The 20536-nt window shown below is 42.9% G+C and overlaps 1 protein-coding gene across 4 annotated transcripts; it reads right to left on the reverse strand.

Annotated features, from left to right (window-relative positions):
- Positions 1-591: 591 nt before the first annotated feature.
- Positions 592-18090, reverse strand: ETAA1 (ETAA1 activator of ATR kinase). Of its 4 annotated transcripts, none has more exons than XM_005308226.4 (6): positions 17768-18088; positions 15069-15206; positions 14673-14749; positions 7192-7310; positions 4653-6841; positions 592-2217 (listed from the first exon to the last, which is right to left on the reverse strand). In XM_005308226.4, exons 1-6 carry the CDS (start codon positions 17961-17963, stop codon positions 2102-2104), a joined length of 2835 nt encoding a protein of 944 aa, XP_005308283.1. In that variant the 5' UTR covers positions 17964-18088; the 3' UTR covers positions 592-2101. The 4 variants fall into 4 exon arrangements, with proteins under 4 accessions (XP_005308283.1, XP_065445755.1, XP_065445756.1 ...); XM_065589683.1 differs by having other exon boundaries at positions 17884-18087; XM_065589684.1 differs by lacking the exon at positions 17768-18088 and adding an exon at positions 16158-17638.
- Positions 18091-20536: the final 2446 nt, after the last annotated feature.

Below are 20536 nucleotides of genomic sequence, written 5' to 3' on the forward strand. Positions count from 1 at the left end.
TTTGGTATATCTAATGGGAGAATAACCTCCAGTTTTGGGGTATAGCTTCCCTCTTTCTCAGCAGTTTGTCCTGGATTTGGTATTCTCAGTTGTGATTCACAAAGGCACGGTTACAACTGCTGCTTTTTTTTTTTTCCTGTGGAGTTTGCAAATTCTCTGCTTCCTGGTAACGTCTTATAAGCAGTCTGATAGGAGGAAGGGGGCAATGTCTGGACCACAAGCCATTGCAAAGCAAAGATAATCTTTTTAAACAGCATACCACTTCAAAATGACAGTGATGTGGCAGCAAGGCTCCCAGTCTCACAGGGATTACTAAAAAACAGTATGTTCAAGAATATTTTAATTAAAAGTATGTAACTTATACACAAACATTTGGACATAAAACATGAATAACTGAAAGATTAAGCGACTTGCCTAAAGTGACAGATGAAATTCATGACAAAAATCAGGTATTAAACTCAGATTTCTTGAATCCCAGTCCAGTGTTTTAACCATAAAACCAGCTTTCCTTTTTTTCATGCTTTGGAATATTCACTACAATTATTTACATTTAGCCTGACAATTTCCCAAACACAGAACAAAATAGAATACTTAGATGTAAAAATTGCAAGTTTAATAATGGTTTACAAATATACAATATTTACATTTGTAAGTTTTACAAACCAAAAGCACAGTCTACAGGAGATGAAGACTTTGTGACCCTTTGGCTACACTCAAATTACAAATTTACAAAACCAGATAATCAAAAAATTTTTCATAATGTCATAAGTGATAGCAAAACATTTTAAACAGAAAGCAGTTTTTTGTTGTGAAATGCCTACCAGCTTAACCACACGTAATTTTACAATTTGAACTCATTCTCCATGTATCACTGTTAAAACAGCTTCAAAACTCCAGTTCATCAGGTCAAATTAGGAAGAGTATAGCATTGGATCCATCATGTTTAAGTGCTTTACTGGGCAAGGGTTACACCAAATTCTATTTCAAACTGAAAACATAGTTGTGACGTTTCAGGCATTTGAACATTGTACTACAACGGCTTTAATCAGTTCAATCTTCCACATTGTGTATTTAATTCCAATCACATTTAACCAAATGAAGCCATACCCATACAAGAGACAACAGGCCAGATCATTAACTCAAAAAAATCTGTGCAATTCCATTGCAGTCAATGTAGCTATTCTGATTTACACCATTTGAGGATCTGGCCCAGTAGATTCTATTTTTCCTACACAGTCTGATGATGGTTCAGTAAAGTAGCATTAGCTGCATTTTAATTAACCCCATAATACTTGTTTTTGGAAGATGGGTGGCATAACCAGGAACCCCTTCAAAATGGTAGCCAGGAAAACAATACCTCCAACTCTTAATAGAAGAAACAAAAAAGTGTGTTTTTTCAGTAGAACGTCTTGATCTTACAGATTAGCTAGCTGCTATGCTAGGTTCTTTCTTTACCACGTATATACACTAGTCCATCACTTAAAAGAATCAGACTGACAATGGACTCTCCAGATTGTATGTATTTCCACTAATTTTTTGATGGCTGCACTTGTTCTAATCAGTGAGCACTAACTTCATCTTTTGGAAGCTGAATTTTTAGGCTCTCATCTCCATGAGTTAGTTTCAAGTTTACCAAAACCAGTTTGAGAATCACAGAGATATAATAAATGCACACACTAATGTTTCAGCCTACTCACTTTATGGATTTAAAGCAAAAACCTTGCTGATAAGTGAGAGAAAAAGAAAAACAATAGAAACATGCGAATGAACTTTATGCTGTATTCCTTTCCTGAACACTTTACATACTATTCACATGCATTTTAAACCACACAATTGCAACATGTGAGAGTACCAGTGTGTACACGATATTGAACTTCATTGTACTGGCTATTAAGACACTTGGAGGAAACTGTTGTTTACAACTGTAAATTATTTTTATAATTTAATGAATTTAACATATAGTCCAGCATCAGTTTCTCATACAGAAGTCAAGTAAAGAGCAGCAAGATGAGGCATCAGGCAGAATTTTAAAAATGGTTCAGCCTTTATTACCATCATTTTCCTACCCAACAAATTAACTGGCAAAAAATCCAGACCAAATTCAAGTATCTTTGAGAAATGCCTGCATTCTGGATTTTCTTCGAGCAAGAGCTTCTTGTTTTTTCCTTTCAATTTCTTCTTGAGAACATTTTCTGTTTTTCTGTTCGATCACAAATGCTGCAAATATAAAATATGCATTAGGGGCCTTCAAACTTGTTCAGTATGTATTTTTAGTTGTCTGTCTTCAGTGTCTGAAGATAAACAGTAGCAACACACTGTACTGACAAATGAGGAACCCAAGTTAAAAAATGGCCTATAAAACATAGTCTATCCTCAAAGCAGGAAGTGGCAAGATACATGACCTTTGTATTGCTGCTGAAGGCTACTTACTCCCAATGTACTGGGAAGCAGACATTTGCTTAAAGGAAATTTTATTGCTGCCCTTCAAGTGAACTTCATGTCATCAGAAATCAATATAGAGACTACAATGGGGTAAGAAAGTTAAGGATATTGGAGCGAAAGGGGCTCTAAATCCAAGTGGGTTAGGTAGAGATACCGGTATCAGATTGTATAGACTTAGGGGTCAGGTATAGTACAGGCATCAAACTGATAGGACCAGCGGGGTAGAAATAAGGTCAAACCCAACAAAAAACAGGAGATGGGGACATGATAGCTAAGCATAAAATGTTATGTGTTTTCCTACAGAGCAGTAAATTAGCATGCACTAAAATCCTGGCCCCACTGAAATCAAACGAAAAACTCCCACTAAAGTCAGTATGACCAGGATTTCACCGATGATGCACAGCATCATCTATTTTCCTATTAACATAGCTTGGAATATGCGGCCTTTCACATTAGAGAAATAAGACAAAGGGCATAAAGTCAGTTAAGGCAACTACAAATGTGGGTAAAATATAAGTACAAGTTTCAAGAGAGATTACTTGCCAAACTCTATACATATCTGTGGTTAATGTCTCAGCAATGAGAGGGATTGTTATCCTTTCAATGAGGACGGGAAATTTAGATTAAAATACAGAACTACCACCCCAAAAGAACTGAAAGCACTGCCACAGAGTACAAGATATTCTTGCCCAATTTCCTATATTTTTAATGACCAATGTATTCTGTCAATAAATCCAAACATTACTATCAAGGAAAGCTATTTATTCCTTGAGGTTAATGCTCCAAAAAGGTAAATCAGAAAGTGTTGCAGCAAGCAAATATGTAATTCACACCAATTCCTTGGTAAAAGGAGACAAGATTTCCTTGTTGCTAATGTAATTGAAACATTCACCGGCACTGTTTTGGAGACAGGCACTGTCAACCAAAGACATCAAGGAGCTGAGGTTTCCATTAATTTTCTTCTATAGAACATATTCTAATAGTTTTTGGGTGGGGTGGTTTTTTATGTTTGTTTTGTAATAGTTTCCAAGATTGCTACGTCCCACTTACCCGCTGTCCCAGGTATGAAACAAAGAAGAAAAGGACTGGAATATCTGACAAAACACAAAATAATCCATAACACTACTTGAATGAGTCAGTTGTTTGGCAAAGTACAGATACCTCCAAATGCACATGGTGTATGTTGCTATGTGAGAGTGTTAGGTATTTTTGTAGCTATGATTTCTGAACTTCGGCACTGACATGGTATGTTTTAAAGGTGAGCTACAAACAAAAGATCAGTAGTTCAGCTTCACCAAGATTTAATATTGAAAAGAAACTTCAGAAAGCCATGCAGTGAACTAAAATCCTGAACTGTTGGCTGGTTCCATGCCCACGCATGTTTCCCTAGTAACTGATCAGTGCTTGCAGCAAGAAGCTTTGGAAAAGGCTGGGTAAGCTTAAATAGGCTTGGGGAGAGGGACAATGATACAAGAGCCAAACAGCTAGCCCATTCCCCCATCAGCAACCAGTAGAAACCAACTGATAGACTTGGGAACAGAAAGGAAAATGTAAGTGTTTAGATTACATGGTGAATACCCCACTTGGCTGGCAAGTTTGGGCACACAGCAGATACTGATGCAGGCCAAGGTTTTCCCAAGTGACTAGGATGCCAATTTCCAGATGTCTAACTTGAGACACTTACACTCATCCCCTGAAAATCAGGCCCCTTTAAAATAACCAATTTTGGCACCCAAAAACTGAGCCATTCCAAATCAATAGTCTCTTTTAAAAGTCTTAGTTGAAGTAAGTAGCATTTTGATATTTTTCACATTTAAGATCAAACGTATGCATCAGAGAACAATGACCAACAAATGATGAGACATTCTGGCAATGCTGAAATATGGTGTGTCCAGAAGTGTCATCAAGATACACTGGACTTACAGGTAGGGTCAAGTATTTTGGCAAATGAGTGAAAAGTTGGGGGTGGGGGCGTATTCCTTCAAATATAGTAAGTTGAGGGAGGTTTTCCAAAACAGATTTTCATTTTTGAAAGAGAGATAAAGTAAGAATGTTTATTTTAAAATTGTCTCATCATGCCTAGTTTGAGAAGACCAAATACTTAAGTTTATAAACAACATTTCAATATCATACAAATTTTGCTTTGATGTGATTTAACATCTTACCCCCTCCCCCACCCCACCCAAGTTAGTATTAAAAAAGAAACATACCTGTTGTAGACTCTGCCAGAGATTCTGAAAGGTGCCTCTTAAAAGGTGGCTTTTGATTAATTTTAATCTTCCCATGCAAAGGGATATTCAGTTGATTCTTGCTTTCTTCCAAACCCTGCTGAGTAACTTTGATTCCAGAAGTGCCTCCTATACTTATACTTTTAGGATCCACATGAACTGCAACATGGGAATTGTTAATCTTTTTAAATGTAAACTTTGAAGGCACAACTGACATTTTGTTCATACAACTGTTATTTTGTATCTTTCCTGTGTTGTGTGAAAGATCTTGGTTGCATCCCCCATTAAAAGCATTAGTACACCTATTTGTTATATTAACTGGATCAATTTCAGACCTGAGGCTTCCTGCAGGCACAGAATTAGACCGATACCATTTTCCTGGAACACTGTTTGTAGTATTTGCAGAAACAGCTTTATTATAGTTTTGGGAATGGGTATACCTGTGTTGTGTAGGAACATTTGCCATTACAGCTATAGGATTTGCAGAATTTGTACAGTTCACTACATTTCCAAATGTACTTAATCTGTCTGCAACCTTTGAGGAGTTTGTACAAGGAGTGCCCATGGAGCTGGTGTCCTGGTTGGCACTGATTTTCTGTGCCAATGGGTGATTAGGCAGTCCTTTTTTAGATGCTGTGAAACTGTTATCGGCATCAGATCTGGAAGTAATACTGGCTCCTTTTATAATTATTGCTCTTTTGTTTCCATGTTTAATGTCTTGGTTCTGAGTTTGTTTTTCTACATCATCACACACCTGATACAACAAATCATCATCTTCGCAGTTTGTGTCCCAAAGACTATCAGGTTCACAAAACATATCTAAAACTTCATCAGGAAACTTAGGATCATTCCAATCATCAAATGACACAGAACATTTCTTAGGCATTTCAGCTTGTTTTAGGTTAGCCACACCAGTACAGGTCACCACCTTCACTAGATCATTAGGCTTAGCGTTAGCAGAAATGGATGACTGAGGGAAAATATTGTGTTTGTTATTTCCATGTTTTCCAGTCTGTGTTCTATGAGGATTAGAGTGTATCAAGATGGAAGAGGATCCTTTTACTGGAAAACTGGTGGGACCACATTTAGGGTGAATGCGTTCCATTCCATTCTTAAGGTCAGATTGCACTGAAATAAGAGAAGTAGAGTCAGAAACTTTGTTTTGGGCACTTTTCCAAGTGGAATTTATCGTACAAGTTTTAACATCATGCTCCATATGTAAAAAACCAGTCTGTATCTTTGAATTTTCCATCTCGTTATTTGGTTTCTGGAAAGAAAGAGATTTTGCAGCATCTTGAATTGTTTTACTATTTTGTTTCAGAGGTGCATATTGAATACTGTTGGATTTGGATGAAAAACTTACACCAATTACAGAATTAGAAGTATTTGTTCTTTCCTTAGTTTTACTAATGCCATTGAAAGCATATGTGCTTGGCTTTTTAGGAGCTGATAAAGCTTTTTCAGGAGTACTAATCTGCATTACAAAGGAATCATCTGCCAATAAATCAATATCCCAATCATCAAAGTCATCATGAGCTACTTCAGCAGGCTTACTGGAGATCAATGATTCTATCTTAGAGGATGTTAAACTTTGTTTTGGCAGCAAAGGAATATTCTTAGTTTCTGGAGCAGCAATCTGGTTCACACTTTCTGATGCACATGTTGAACCTTGCTTCTGGCATATCTCTTTAGCAATGTACTGCTTGATTACCGTACTTTCCTTAAAAGTGGACTTCTCCTCCACCAAGGGGCTTTTGGGGCTTTCATGGAAACTATTGTTTAGGGAAATAGCTGACAGGCCTTGACTCAACTGTCCACTACATTTCTGGGTAGAGCAATCAAAAAGGGCATTAAGGGCCACTTCGGCCTCAAGGTCTAAAGACTTCTGGCTGCTAGTTTGACATTCTATAGCAGGGATGCCAGTGCTCTCTTTAACTGGCTTAAAGGACAGAACAGTAGGTGTTTCAGAATCTTCATCAAGGAATGACTGCAGATTTTTCATCTGTGCATCATCTTTATAATTATTTAAAGTCTCTGCCTCTGAAGTAGTCTGAATAAAACCATTGCATTGATCATCTTGCTCCTGGACTATATCTAGCTCTACCTGGTTTCTATCAAATTGCTTAGCCAACTTCATCAGTTCCTCTTCAGTATTTTTTATTTTATGATCTCTAAATGGAAAAACAGAAAAAAGTCAAAAATACCGAAGAATACTTTGCAAAGTGAAACCAGTTTACTCTCTAGTTTAACAAATGTATCTACATAGGATATGATTAAAAATCTCTAAACAAGCATATATAATTAATGTAACTGTCAAGGTATATCCCTTTACTGCGAACAATGATCATCCCATTTTAAAAGATTACGAAGTAAAGGATAAAAGTATTATCATGAATTGACTCTGCTAATGTACAGACTGTATTCATGAATCCCATAAATTCATGGATTCAATGAAATGCTGCTTCCTTTACATGAAAGCATAACTTCTTTGATGTATAAGCTAAAGTGAATTAGAACTTACCGTGTACCATTTAATTTTGTCCTTGTTCGCACTTTTACTACTCCAGGTGTACAGGGAATAGCATCCTCACCAATCCACATCCCTAGAAGAGATCCCTCAGAACAGCCTGGTTTTTCATCCTGAACAATTAAGATTCAATTGGCACTACTTAGCAATTTGATTTAAATTAAAGATTTCCCTAAACCCACAAGTTGCACTGGTTTAACTTAAATCAGTTTTAAAACAGATTAAACTGGTACAACCTGGCTATAAATTAAAGGCACAAGCTAAATCAATATAAGCCAGGTTTAAGCCAATGTAAGATTTCACGCACAAAGTTGAATGAATTTAACTACACCAGTTTAAAAACCACAACTTTAATTAAAGTAGTGCAACTTTGTGTGTGGACCTGGTTTAGGATATTACTATATTAATAGGCAAAGTACCAAAGCGAAAGATTACAATAAAATATTCTGCAATGTTCACTTAGCAAACTTTATTTTAGTCTACTAGTACAGCTACCTAAGATGTGCTCTCTTTGTTTACCTATTAAAACAGTGCTGACAAATTACAGAAATTCAGAAAATCATAGCGAGGATGTCTCTTGAACAGGAGCAAGTTTTGAATTCTTCCATTACACCACAACCATCATACCAAGATATTTCAGATAAATAAATAGAAATAAATACAATTTAGAACTTAAAGATTGGTCCAGAGCTCTAAAGTTCAGATCTGCATCTGAACCCTCTCAAAGTTCTTAGGTATACATATCTGTGAATGTGATTCGTGGATACTTATAAACAACAACAACAAAGAATGAAGATGCATAATTACTGTACATAAGCCAGAGGAAGTGACTTGAGTTTTATTGACCAGTAATGGAAAGGAGCTTTTACTTTAGGGAAAAAGTGATGGTACCAGCAAAAGGTAATCCACACACTGTCAAAAAGTGTGAATAAGAAGCTGTAGTCCAAGACAGGGCCATAAATGGTGCAAGAGAGAGCAATAACTTACACCACAAAGGGGAGGCACAGTTAATTGTTTCTTTAATAATGACTTTCAAACCCCAGACGAAGATTTTTTTTCAAATATTATGCTATAGCTTTGAAATATAGAAACCATTTTAAATGGTGTCAAATAAGTAGGCACGTTTTTGCCTGCTGAAGAAAAGACAGATTTTCTTATGGGTCTTGTGCTTCAATAAAAGACGGCCCTGCTGTTAGAATACCATCTTGTTTACTTTGTCAAATTCCAGGCTCTGGATGACAATTACACAGGTGCACAGGCATCAACCATGAAAACTGACTAGGATTACAAACACAGACATTACTAACTTCATCTACTAGAATAATCAAGCAATTTAATTATATCAATGCAATTGCGCCGTCTTTCCTCATCTTAATCTTGTATGGTTCCTGCACTTTGCTAGTCTTTATTTCCAGATAATTCATATTTTAAGGGCAAATAAGATTAATTGTCTTCTTTCCATGGTTAGATTGTTTCTTTCAACAAAAAATGAAAAGGAATAAGACTGGAATGGCAACAAAAAATGAATAAAGTATTTTAAATTTTGGATTTCCAGTTGAAACAGCAATATAAAAAAGTTGACAAGATTAACAGTCGCTCAACTTGTTACTATTTATAGTCAGTTTACATCAGTAAACTGTACTAAATTCTGTACATTAGATATAAACAAAGTATAAAAAATGAAGTATTCTTGAAAGCCCATTTATATTTAGCAGAATTCTAAAAAGGAATATTCATAGATAAGTTGTTAGTAATGTAAATAAAAAATCAAAGCCAAAAGGTATTCAAAACCATGAAGTGAGGGAGAATGTGTATACATATATTAAAGCTTGGACCATCCTTTCATTTAATCTGATTTACACAAATAATGTAAAATTATGTACCTTTAGAAAGATGTTGGGAATACACAAAAAGATACAATTCATAAAAATGTTCAAAGGGAAATGGCAAAAATTAACACAAATCTGACATGCACATTTAAATTGACTTCAATTTTGATATTTTTTAAATCTCAAACTCTGCCAGCTCCTGCTTGCCACTAACTGTCTTTTCTCTATTATGTGAGCTACTCCTGGTAGCCAATTTACAAGATTAAATGTAAGGGGCCACATCCTCACCAGATATAAACTGTCTTAATAGAGCTATGTGAATTTACACCAGCTGAGGATTTAACCCCGAGAGTGCAATGTGCTGGCTATCTTACAACCACCAATTATGAGATACTCAAAATTCTAATTTCAGACTTGTTTAAGATATGAATAATATTTATCTTTTACTGTACTGTACTTCTTGTAAATTTGCATTCACAGGAAATTCAGACTTGATGGTATGTTTTATGAGAGTCTATGGCCAGCAGAGCACTGCAAGTTGTATGATTTTCTTGCTGATCCAACTTTTTAATTTTAATTGCAGAAATATTATTCTAATGAACTGAGCTGCATGGAGAGTCTGAAAAATTATCCCAAAGGCAGGCCTCTGAGCACTATAATTGGCTTCATCAGGCAAAGTAGTCTAAAGGAGAACCTTATGGACACCTAAGAAAATAAGCAAGCGGCAGAAAGAGAGAAAAATAAAAATGGAGAGGTGGCAGAGGGAGGCAAGGTAAGGAAACAAACTAAGAACTTTGTAAAAGGAGGGAAGGAATAAAAGCAAGTTACACAAGAAAAATAGGGAGGAAACTGAAGTTATAAAAGGAAGGCAAAAGTAACTCTTCCAAGTGATTTCAGAACTCAATCTGGGAGCAGGATCAGTCTCTAAAGCCAGGAACACATTAAATCATTTGGAGAACTACTGTACATACTCGATCATAAGCCGGTTCATTTATAAGCCGACCCCCCCAAAATGGATAAGTAAAAATGGAAAATGTTTATAACCCGTTCATAAACCGACCCTATAATTCAGGGGTCAGCAAACTTTGGCTCCCGGGCCATCAGGATAAGCCACTGGTGGTCCGAGATGGTTTGTTTACCTCGAGTGTCCGCAGGCACGGAGGTAAACCTAAGTAAACAAAGTGTCCCGGCGCACCAGTTGCTTACCCTGACAGACCGGGACAGCAACTGGTGGGAATTTTTTTTGGGGGGGGGGAGGGGGGGAAGAAGCTGGGAGTCAGGGGAGTAACCCCTGTGACCACTCCTCACATGACCCCACCCCTAGTCCAGGGCCCCCACAGTCTCCCCATCTCATCCCTTCCCACCTTATCTGGGGAGGGCCAGGGGAGGATGTCTCTGCCCAGGCTGGAGCTGCTCGGGCAGGCTGGGCAGCGCGGCCGCAGCCTGCTCCGGCGGGCCAGACCGAGTGGCGCGGCTGCAGCATGTTCCAGCGGGCTGGGCCGGGCAGCGTGGCTGCAGCGTGCTCCAGCGCCTGGGAGACGCAGCCACAGCCTGCTCTGGGGGGTGGGGCTGAGCGGCACGGCTGCAGCCTGCCAGCCCTGGAGCTGCAGCTGCTTTGGAGGCTGGGGGAAGAACAGCGTGGCCAGAAATGGAGAGACTCTGGCCCCGCCTCTTCCCTTTTGGCTGTGCTACCTCTCCTTGCTCCCTCTGTTGGGGGAAAGGGCTGTGTCCCACCTCTCCCTCTCTATACCCGTTCATAAGCCGACCCCCATCTCTGGTGCTTCCCTTTTTTACTAAAAAAATTCGGCTTATGAACGAGTATATATGGTAGGTTATTTTACAGGTACAGCATGGATGTGCGTTTGGAAAGCTAGAAGTAACCATAAGCAGAGAACACTATGATTTAACAAAAAGGAGGGTACAAAAAACTGAAAGCTATGGTTACCTGCATTGTGTTAGCATGGTAAATGAAGAGAGGAACCACCTAGTAAATATGATATGCCTAAAATTATACATTTGACATTAAAAGTGATCGAAATGGAACATGCCACTGCATTTTCTACAAGAAATGGATCACTATCACCCCTTTTGAAGCTAACATCTTCTAAAAATTGGGGCTGGTCCTGTTGGGATCCAGGAAGTGGGCAGGCAGAAGCCCGCCCACTGCTAAAGGACCTCCCCAAAGCCTAAGGGGAGGATCCACAGGTCTGGGATTCCAAATAATTGCAGGGACAACTAAGGAGAAAACAGGAATGTGAGGTCACAGGGCTAAACGAAGGGAACCTGACAGGGACACCGAGCAGAGAACCCCGGACAGCACCTACTGCTCCTTGAAGGTGTCAAGGGAGCCAGCGGACGCCGCCCAGAGAAACTCTGCCTGGATGCGTGAACAGACTGAGGAGTGGAAATAGGCCCCACAGTCGCAGGAAACCCCGTTGGCCAACCTCCTCTCCCTGGTTTTGTAGATGGCCATTTTGGCCAGGGCGAGGAGGAAGTTGACAAGGAGGTCCCGCAACTTTGTGGGGCCACGGATAGGGGGTACATAGATGAACAGGTGAGGGGAAAAGTGCAACCAAAAATGTAGTAATATATCCAAGAGGAGCCAGAATAGGGGCTGCAACCTGGAGCACTCCAGCTATACATGCACTAGGGTCTCCCTCATGCCGCAAAAGGGACAGGTGTGTGGGAGAGGAGTGAACCGTGCCAAGTACACGCCTGTGCTCACAGCTCCGTGAAGAAGCAGCCAGCTGATGTCCCTGGTGGGCCTCAGGACCAGGGTGGAATATAGGCTGGCCCACCGTGGCTCCTCACCCTCCAGAGATGGCAGGCGGTCCCACCACTTTGTGGCGGGGCGGGACGTGAGGGTGAGGACATGAAGGGTGTGGAGCATGAGCGTGTACAGATGTTTTCTTGGCGCGGTCCGGAACCGAACCGGCTGCAACTTGTGCAGCTGGCCACGGTAAAGGTGCGGGATGTCCGGGAAGGTCCATGGGGCAGGGGTCTGATGAAAAGGTCCGGCGGGCTTGGGCTGTAGGGTGGGCGGGGCATGCCTTCTCGCAGGACCTGGTTGAGGAAAACCCGAGCAGTGGGCAGTAAAGCAGCCCTCACCTCCTGAAGTACGCGTCCTGGAGAGCCCCATGCTCTGAGCGAGCGTCAGGGGATCCAGCCAGTCTCCCCGGTCGTAGTTCAGGACTAACCTCTGGCGCACCGAAGGAGACTCCGTCACCTGCACACGGAGCTGGCGGTTGTGTAGCAGGACTCCGGGAGGAGATCTGCCCCCTGGGTGGCCACCACGGACCTGGTCACCGAGAGCAGTTTCCAGGTCCAGAGGAGGTCCTGGTAGAAGACCAGCAGCCCAGAGAGGTCTCACAGAAGACCTCTCGGATGGAGATAAAGTAGCTGACAGTTGTATCGGAGCCCTTGGAAGCTGTGCAGGAAGGCATGTGCCAGTACGCTCCATGCAGGACTACCTGCACCATAAAGGAGCCTCTGCAGGGCCTGGCGGCAGATGACATGGACCTGAGTGCACAGGCACTTCAGGCCCTGTCCTCCCTCCTCCACGGGCAGGTGGAGGGCCCCTGCAGAGACCCTGCAGAATCCTGGCCAGAAGAACTCCAGAATTGACGTTCAGAGGTTGGCCAGGGAGCCCAGGGCCAGGACTAGGGTGTTGAGCCAGTGCCAGAGCATGGACAGGACTAGCTGATTGAGCACCAGTGCCCTCCCTCTGAGGGAGAGGCACCGGAGTAGTCCTGTCCAGCTCCAGAGCCGCTCTACCACCTGCCCTCTAAACCTTGCCAGTTTTCCAGCGGAGACAGATGCATGGCAGAAAGGTAAACGCCGAGACAGAGCAGCGGACCCATGCTCCACCGGATGGCCTGAAGCATGACTGGGAGGGAGCTCACTTGCCACCCCGTCCCCGACCACCAGGTCAGAGCTCTTGACCCAGTTGACCCGGAGGAGGAGGCTGCCGAGTAGATGGCCTGGCAAGCCTCCATCTGCACCAAGTCACCTAGGTCCTGAACAGGACCAGCCGCAGCTCTAGCTCTCACAGCACCAACCCCATCAGCATCCAGCGGAGGAGACAGAGGAAGGGCTTGATCACCAGAGCGTACAGCTGGCCCTAGAGGGGGCACCCCTACCGTACTCCCCACCCGAAGCTGACTGGCTTGGTCAGGGTCCAGTTGAGCCTAACCAGACACTCCGTGAAGTTCGCGGGGGTCCCCCTTCTTCAGAAGCAAGGCGAGCATGGTTCGCTTGCAGGACAGGGGGAGTACCCTGCTCTCCAAGGACTTGGCCCAGACGGCGACAAGGTCTGAGCTGAGGACGTCCCAGAACACGCAGTAGAACTCCACGGTCAGCCCGTCCATGCCAGGGGAATTATTGGTACGCAGAGGGTTTCCGAGAACTCAGCCAGAATGAGAGGCAGCTCCAGCTGGTCTCGGTCACCCGTGCTGACCGTCAGGAGTCCATCCCAGAGCACTCTGCAAGCATCAGGATTGGTCAAATCTGGGGAGAAAAGGTCTGCGTAGAAGGCCCTGGCCCTCCTGCACATCTCCACCAGATCTGTGAGGGGGGTGCCGTCCTCTGCCAGAAGGCAGGTGACGTGCTTCTGGCCCCCCTCATTTTCTCCAGAGTGTAGAAGAAGCGGGAGCCGTGATCCATCTCTCAAAGGAGGCGGAGATGGGATCAGACAAAGGCACCTGGGCCTGGAGCTCTTCCCAGCATACTCCGCAGAGGGATGGATCCTTGGGGCTGGTGGCCAGATGCCTCTCCAGCTCTGAGACCTCCCGTTCCAACTGCTCAATCTTCACATGCCTCCGTCGTGTAGTCGCGGCAGAAGAGCCAGGTGTGCACCTTCCCTATGTCCCACCACTGCTGCGTCAAGGGAAAGGCATGCCTCTGCCCTTGCCAGGCCAGCCAGAACTCCCTGAAGGATGCCACAAAGTCCACATCCTCCAACAAGCTGTTGTTAAAGTGCCAATAGGCTGGCCCCGGTCTCTCTGCGCAGAGAGAGGCTGCCACGGTCGCCAGATAGTGATCCAAGAACAGGGCCGGCCGGATGCTGGAGGAGTGGGCCTCTGAAAGGTGACAGCGTGATAAGTAAATGCGGTCCAACTGGGAGTGGCGCGACCGATGGGCCTCCACCAGGACAAAGGTGAATGTCGAGATGTCATCCGGGTGGTGGTCGCGCCAGACATCCACCAGGGAGTGATGGTCGGCAATCTCCCGGAGGACGTCCGCAGCGGCCAGGCACTGCTCGGTCCCCGAGAGGTCTCGCTCATCGAGGGTGGTGTTAAAGTCCTAAAAATATTCTAAAAATTGGGGCTGGTGCCTGTTCAAGTTTCTGCACTGAATGTCACATGCGTAATTTTTTAAACCCAAAAATCAATGTATGAAGTCAAAGAACTGACAAAAAGAATCAAAATAGTCAAATGTTATGCTTGTGATTTTAAATTCAACATGATAAATATGCTAATGTAAATATTAGAAAAAACTAAGAATCTCAGTCTTTTACTATGCGAAAGAGATTACGGAGACTAATCAACTGCCTTTTCCCTTGGTTTGTAGACATAGGCAACTACAGCACCGTTTTTAACCTTTGATTTTTGCATAAAGTACAGTGTTGCTATAGGAAATTATAATTACCTGTGGAGCAATACGATTAACAATATCTGAAATGTCAACTGTACATCTACTGGTGGCCTGTTTCTTTCTTTCATTACCTATAAAAGAAAAACCTTTGTATAAACTGTCAAACATGACAAACCCAAGTTTCCCAAGTAGAAACATTTCACATATAACTGCTAAATTCAAAACTGTATTAAGTGCTGTATCACAGTATTTACTATAATGTCAATAAAAAGCCAGCCAGTCATAATAAGAAATGGCATTAAAAATGGATTTTACTGATGAAGAGTGTTTCTGTAGTGGGGGGAAAAAAAAAGGTTTAGACATCTACAGTATACTCCAACTGTACATTTCAAATGGCCATTTACTTTCTAAAAAGCACACTAGAAATAACAACTTTTTGGTTATAGTTACCTAGTTTGTGTGTAACTGGCGAATGAGGATCCCAAAATATTTCTTGCTGTATATCAGTATCATTGGCTGGAGAACTGAAGGTAGGTAACCTTGATCTGCTACTTAATGATCTCTTCGGAGTCTTATATAAACATGATTCTGTGTGAACATAAAGTAAGATTTCCCATAAAAGAAATTAGCACTAGTAAAAAAATTATGATTGAATTTAACTCAAAATACCCAAAACAGACCCCATGAACCAAGTGCACACATTTTATAACCTGCAAAATGAAAGAAATTATATACAATCACTCCTTAACAATTTTTCAATTTAAACTAACTAAATTTTTCATGATTACATATTAAGTTCAGAATATGACTTGTCAGCTGCATTACTGCAGACAGAACAGTAAATCCATTTTCAAAATGCACTGCAGGACAAAGAAAGCAAGATATTCAGCACCTAGCAGTAAGAATTAAAACTATCAAACAATAGGTCAATATAGTGCATTGCACCACCAGTGGAATCTGATCATAAAAGTCATCTTAACCAACTTCATAGGAGATTTTTGGTAGAACAGACGCTCCTCCCTCTTTTTCTTTCCCTCCACCGGGATAGGAGTTTTGTGACCTTACACTGTAGTGATCTCTGGCTACAATTTCACCTCAAATCCATCAGCAGTCAGTGTAAGTTTTAACTTATCCCTGGAGACTGGCTGGAAATGTTTTCCACCCCACTGCCCCCTGACACTGTATACAGTTAAACCAAACCCCAAGATCTGACTCTATAGTAATTCTAGAGTGCCCTTTGTCTTGTCTGATTGGGGATTATAAGAGCTGTCCTATCACTATGCATTTTCATATATAATGGATAAAAACAGGTCACAAGTGTGTAAAGACAGTTTGCCATGATTAGCTATGACTCCAGTGAAATAAACAGAACAGAGTACATGAAATGCAAATTGTTGCACCTGCCTTTTTAAAATGAGGTTGGCAGTGTGGATGAAGCCTACAGATAAAGGAATTTTAAAAGACAGCGCTACTAAATTTAAATAAATATATTTGATTTTGGAAAAGATGTTTTATAGCTAGAATTCAAACATTTGTCACCTTTTAAAAACGAAGAAATCCTTAATCATAGAATATCAGGGTTGGAAGGGACCTCAGGAGGTCAAAGCAGGACCAAACCCCAACTAAATCATCCCAGCCTGGGCGTTGTCAAGCCTGACCTTAAAAACCTCTAAGGAAAGATTCCACCACCTCCCTAGGTAAGCCATTCCAGTGCTTCACCACCCTCCTAGTGAAAAAGTTTTTCCTAATATCCAACCTAAACCTCCATTCAAGTTTCAAATCCAGAGGTATTAGCACAGAGAAAGGATTGCCTTTCCCTGCAGGAAACATTCCTTTCTGGTTGATCTGGGTCAGTGTTGACAAAACTGGAAGGAACTGAATGGGCGCAAGGAGTGGGATTGGGAGAGGTGTGGAGGCACAAACAGGTCTCCACTTAAAAAATATTAGGCCCCAATCCTACAAATTATTCCATATGAGTTCTGCAATTGTATGAAGTTCTACTGAAGGTAATTGGGTTCTGTGTGAGCACAGAATAAGTTACAGGACCATGACCAAAGTTATTTAAATGTGTTCTCACTTAGTATCATTAAACAATATTGAAATTGAAAAGTGGAAAGCACCTTGACTTAGAAAAGAGAGAAAAAATAAACGGAACTTCAGCAGAAAATTCTACAGCTGCATGACACAATGCACTGATGAAAATAAGTCACCAGCAGTCAGATCACACCATGAGGTTTTTCTTATACTGATGGGAATGTTCTGCTTAAAAGTTGATGGCATGATCTGCTCCAAGACAACAAGGAGATGCTGCTTAAGTATTCATACATGAATTATGATAGAGTCCATTCTTTCCCGCAGTTGAGAGAAAGATTCAGAAGAGAGATGAAACCTTTGGAAAAGGGGATGTGTGTTGTGTGACTGAACTTCAGTTATCCAGTTTAGGCAGCACTGCAATTTACAAGTTTAGGTCTAGCCTGTAAATGTATAAGACAATCCAATCCTCAAACAAAAATGGTGCAAACACCAACACCAGTTTTTAACTTTTTTGTTTACAACAAATCCTTGTTATTTCCCAGACAGCTGCAATTCACTGAAGCACAAGGCTAACTGGGCCAGTTTCCCCATCAGTCAATAAGCTCTTTCAGCGCATCAGAGCAAACGTAGTCTTATAAGGGGAACCAAACTGATGTAATTTGAAATAAAAGAAGAGACACCCCCTCTTCTCGGGCCAGCCAACCTGTTTGATGCCTTATACACACACCCTAGCCCGTGGCAGCGTGAAAACACCAAGCTTAGCAGTTACTGACTAGCATCAAACGTACAGCACCTAGCACTTTAGGGGCCTGCTCTCGGTAGGGCAAGCCTTTGCACAGCTGACAACAGTTAAAGTGTGTGTGGGGTAGGGAGGAGAGAACGGGATGGAAGGGTGCGGGGGTCCCTCTGTGTGCCCCTGGAGGCTTTAGGGAGTGGTTATCGCTTGTGGGAATACGGTTGGGGCGCCCCTCCTAGGATCCGCTCCCACAGGGTTCTGGGGTATCTCAAACTGGGGGAGCCCATCTCTGCAGAGTGCTGTGCCGTATCCCCGCACCCCGGGGCGGGAAGCAGTCACCGCCATGCGGGGCGGCCCGGCCTGGCTCCTCGGGCCTCACCCTCCGCCTTGCTCTTGCTACTGGGATCGGCAGCGGCCGCCGCCGCCGCCACCCCTCCATCTTCCGGGCCCCCAGCGCCGCTTTCCCCGGCAGCCGCCGCCCTCCGCCTGCTGCACCTCCTGCCGCCGCTCCGCGTCTCCGGGGCCGGGGACCTGAGGCGGAGCTTGTCACCACCCTTCCGCCGTCTGCTAGCCATGGCGCGCGGCCCGGCGGCTCAGCATGGCGGCCCCCAACCGGCCGCTCATGCCGCCGACACCGCCGCCATCTTCCCCAGCGCCTCGAGCTCGCCCCTGCCCGGATTGGTCGAAATCAGCTCGGCTGAGATCGTGATTGGTCTCGAGCACAGAGACGTGCGGACGCCGCAGGGAACTATAACAGCAAGAGAAGCTGAGCGGTTGCCTCTGCACAATACATACCCCTCCCCCTGCCTCCCACTAGTCTCTTCCCACTGCCCCCCACTACAGACCCAGCCCTCGCTACATACCCCTCCCACTAGACCCCTCATTACACCACTCCCCTCACTACACACCCAGCCCTCCCACTAGCCATCCACTACAGACCCCTCCCACTGTCCCCTTATTACACACTGCTCCTCTCATTACAGACCCCTTCCCTCATTACAGATCCATCCCACTGCCCCCTTGTTACATACCCCTCCTTTAACGATCTTGGGGTTCATTAAATAACAATCTAGTGAATGACACTTTATTAAAACAAACTAGAACGCATCTCTGGTGAACTGTTGCATGCAGCTGTGTGGTATTCCCAACCCCATGGGTGCCAGGTTTGTATAATTTTTGGTGGTGCCCAGAACGGGTCTAAGCAGAACCATCCCGTCCATAGGATGGACCAGGGCAACCACCCCTGGCCTCATGCTTTGGGGGGCCCTGTGCTTCAGGGGGATGTGGGGTCCAGGGCAGCCTGGGGGGGCCTGGTGGTGGCAGCAGTGAGCAACCTGGCCTTAGCCTACTCTGCTCTGTTCTGCCCCGCTGGCTCCTGGCATGGCTCGAGGGAGGGGGCGGAAGCCGGAAAGAGGTGGGGTGGGGGTTTGGGGCAAGGGGTGAAATGGGGGTGGGTCACTCGCTCCTGCCTGTGCTAGGCCCCACGCTAACCCCCTAGGCCACCCTGGACCCCGCGTCCCCCTGAAGCGTGGGGCCCCACAAAGCACGTTAAGCCCAAACATTGGTGGATCTGGGCCCATGTTCCTAAATATTGGTGGAGCACAGGCACCACAGGCCCCTATAACTCACGGCCTATGCCCAACCCCTGCCTCTGGGGCACATCTCCAAATGTCTATGTTCATAATAGGGTCCCTTATGAGGGAGCATTTCTAAATTATAATCTTCTACAAACATATCTCTTCACTTCCCCTCACTACAAACTCCTCCCACAGGCCCTCCTTTCACTACAGATCCCTCCCACTGACCCTCCCCTCACTACAGACCCCTCCCACTGCTCACCCTCTCACTACACATCCCTCACTTCACTTTATTAGGAATCATATTGTGTGTAGTGATTTGAGTAGATCTCTCTGTCTTAGGTATTTTAAGGTACCTGTTATCTGCTATCTAAGCGCTTCGGAAATAGGTAGAGGTATTTAGTGGCTGGGTGCACTAGCTTGGCCAGTGTGAGCTCAAATTTTAGATTGCCAGCTGTGCCCCCGGTAACTGTGGTTCTCCAGTGTCTAACCAAGCCAGACAGTGAGTATGAATGTTCTTACTAAGCAAGCAAATTTCTTGTAATGTCTTGTATGTCATACATCACAAGCTGGATACTTCTTTGTGACAACTCTTCTGACCCCACCTCTACTGCCTGCAAAAAATTAAACCTGAAGTATAAGCATATGTACCAAGCATATAGTTCAAGGAATAAATTGCTTGTATTTTGGTGGAATGTTCAGTTAGGATTTCATTTTTTAAGGATCACATTTCCTTATAGTGCAAAACTAGTGAGTGTTAGTTTAGGGTCTGGAATATGAAAAGTTTAAAACCTTCAAAAAGAGTGATTCCCCAGCATTGGTTGGGTAAATTGTGAATGCTTCCATTCCCAACTTATGCCCTAGGCAAACAATGTTTTTTTCCCCAGTTCTCCAGTCTCATGAACACAATTAAAACCAATGGAAAACTTTTAAGCAGAGGAAAAATAAGTATTTTATATTAAATGAAAAAACATATATTATGTGTATGGTTAAGATTGCATACTTAATTTCAAAAACTTTGGAAAGTTAAAGTTATCAGGACAGCTCAGTTACATTGCACATACTGAATATAAAGTGGGGCCAAAAAAAAAAAATGGTTCCTAAAGTTAGGCTCCAAAATCTATATTTAGGCATCTAAAATAAGACCCCAGTCTTGGAATCAGATCTATGTGGCAGACACAGGCATAAGTCCAGAGTAAAGCCATTTAAACATTTTTTGGCCCTCTGCTTTAACATATCCATTTTTAAATCCATTATGCTTCATATGGGTGCACGAGTTGCCTGTCTGGCTCCATTAAGATATACATTGAAAATGTGTTGTATGCTTTTTGGTTTGGAGAAAAAAGAAAAATGAGAAGATGCTCTATATACCTTAATATGTATTTGAACTAAGGCTGTCAAGCGATTATAAAAATTAATCGTGATTAATCGTGCAATTAATTGCACAGTTAAACAATAATAAATATCATTTATTTAAATATTTTGGATATATATTTTCAAATATATTCATTTCAATTACAACACAGAATACGAAGTGTACAGTGCTCACTTTATATTTTGATTATCAGCAT

The sequence above is a fragment of the Chrysemys picta genome, chromosome 3 (genome assembly GCF_011386835.1).
Source record: "Chrysemys picta bellii isolate R12L10 chromosome 3, ASM1138683v2, whole genome shotgun sequence".
Taxonomy (NCBI): Eukaryota; Metazoa; Chordata; order Testudines; family Emydidae; genus Chrysemys; species Chrysemys picta.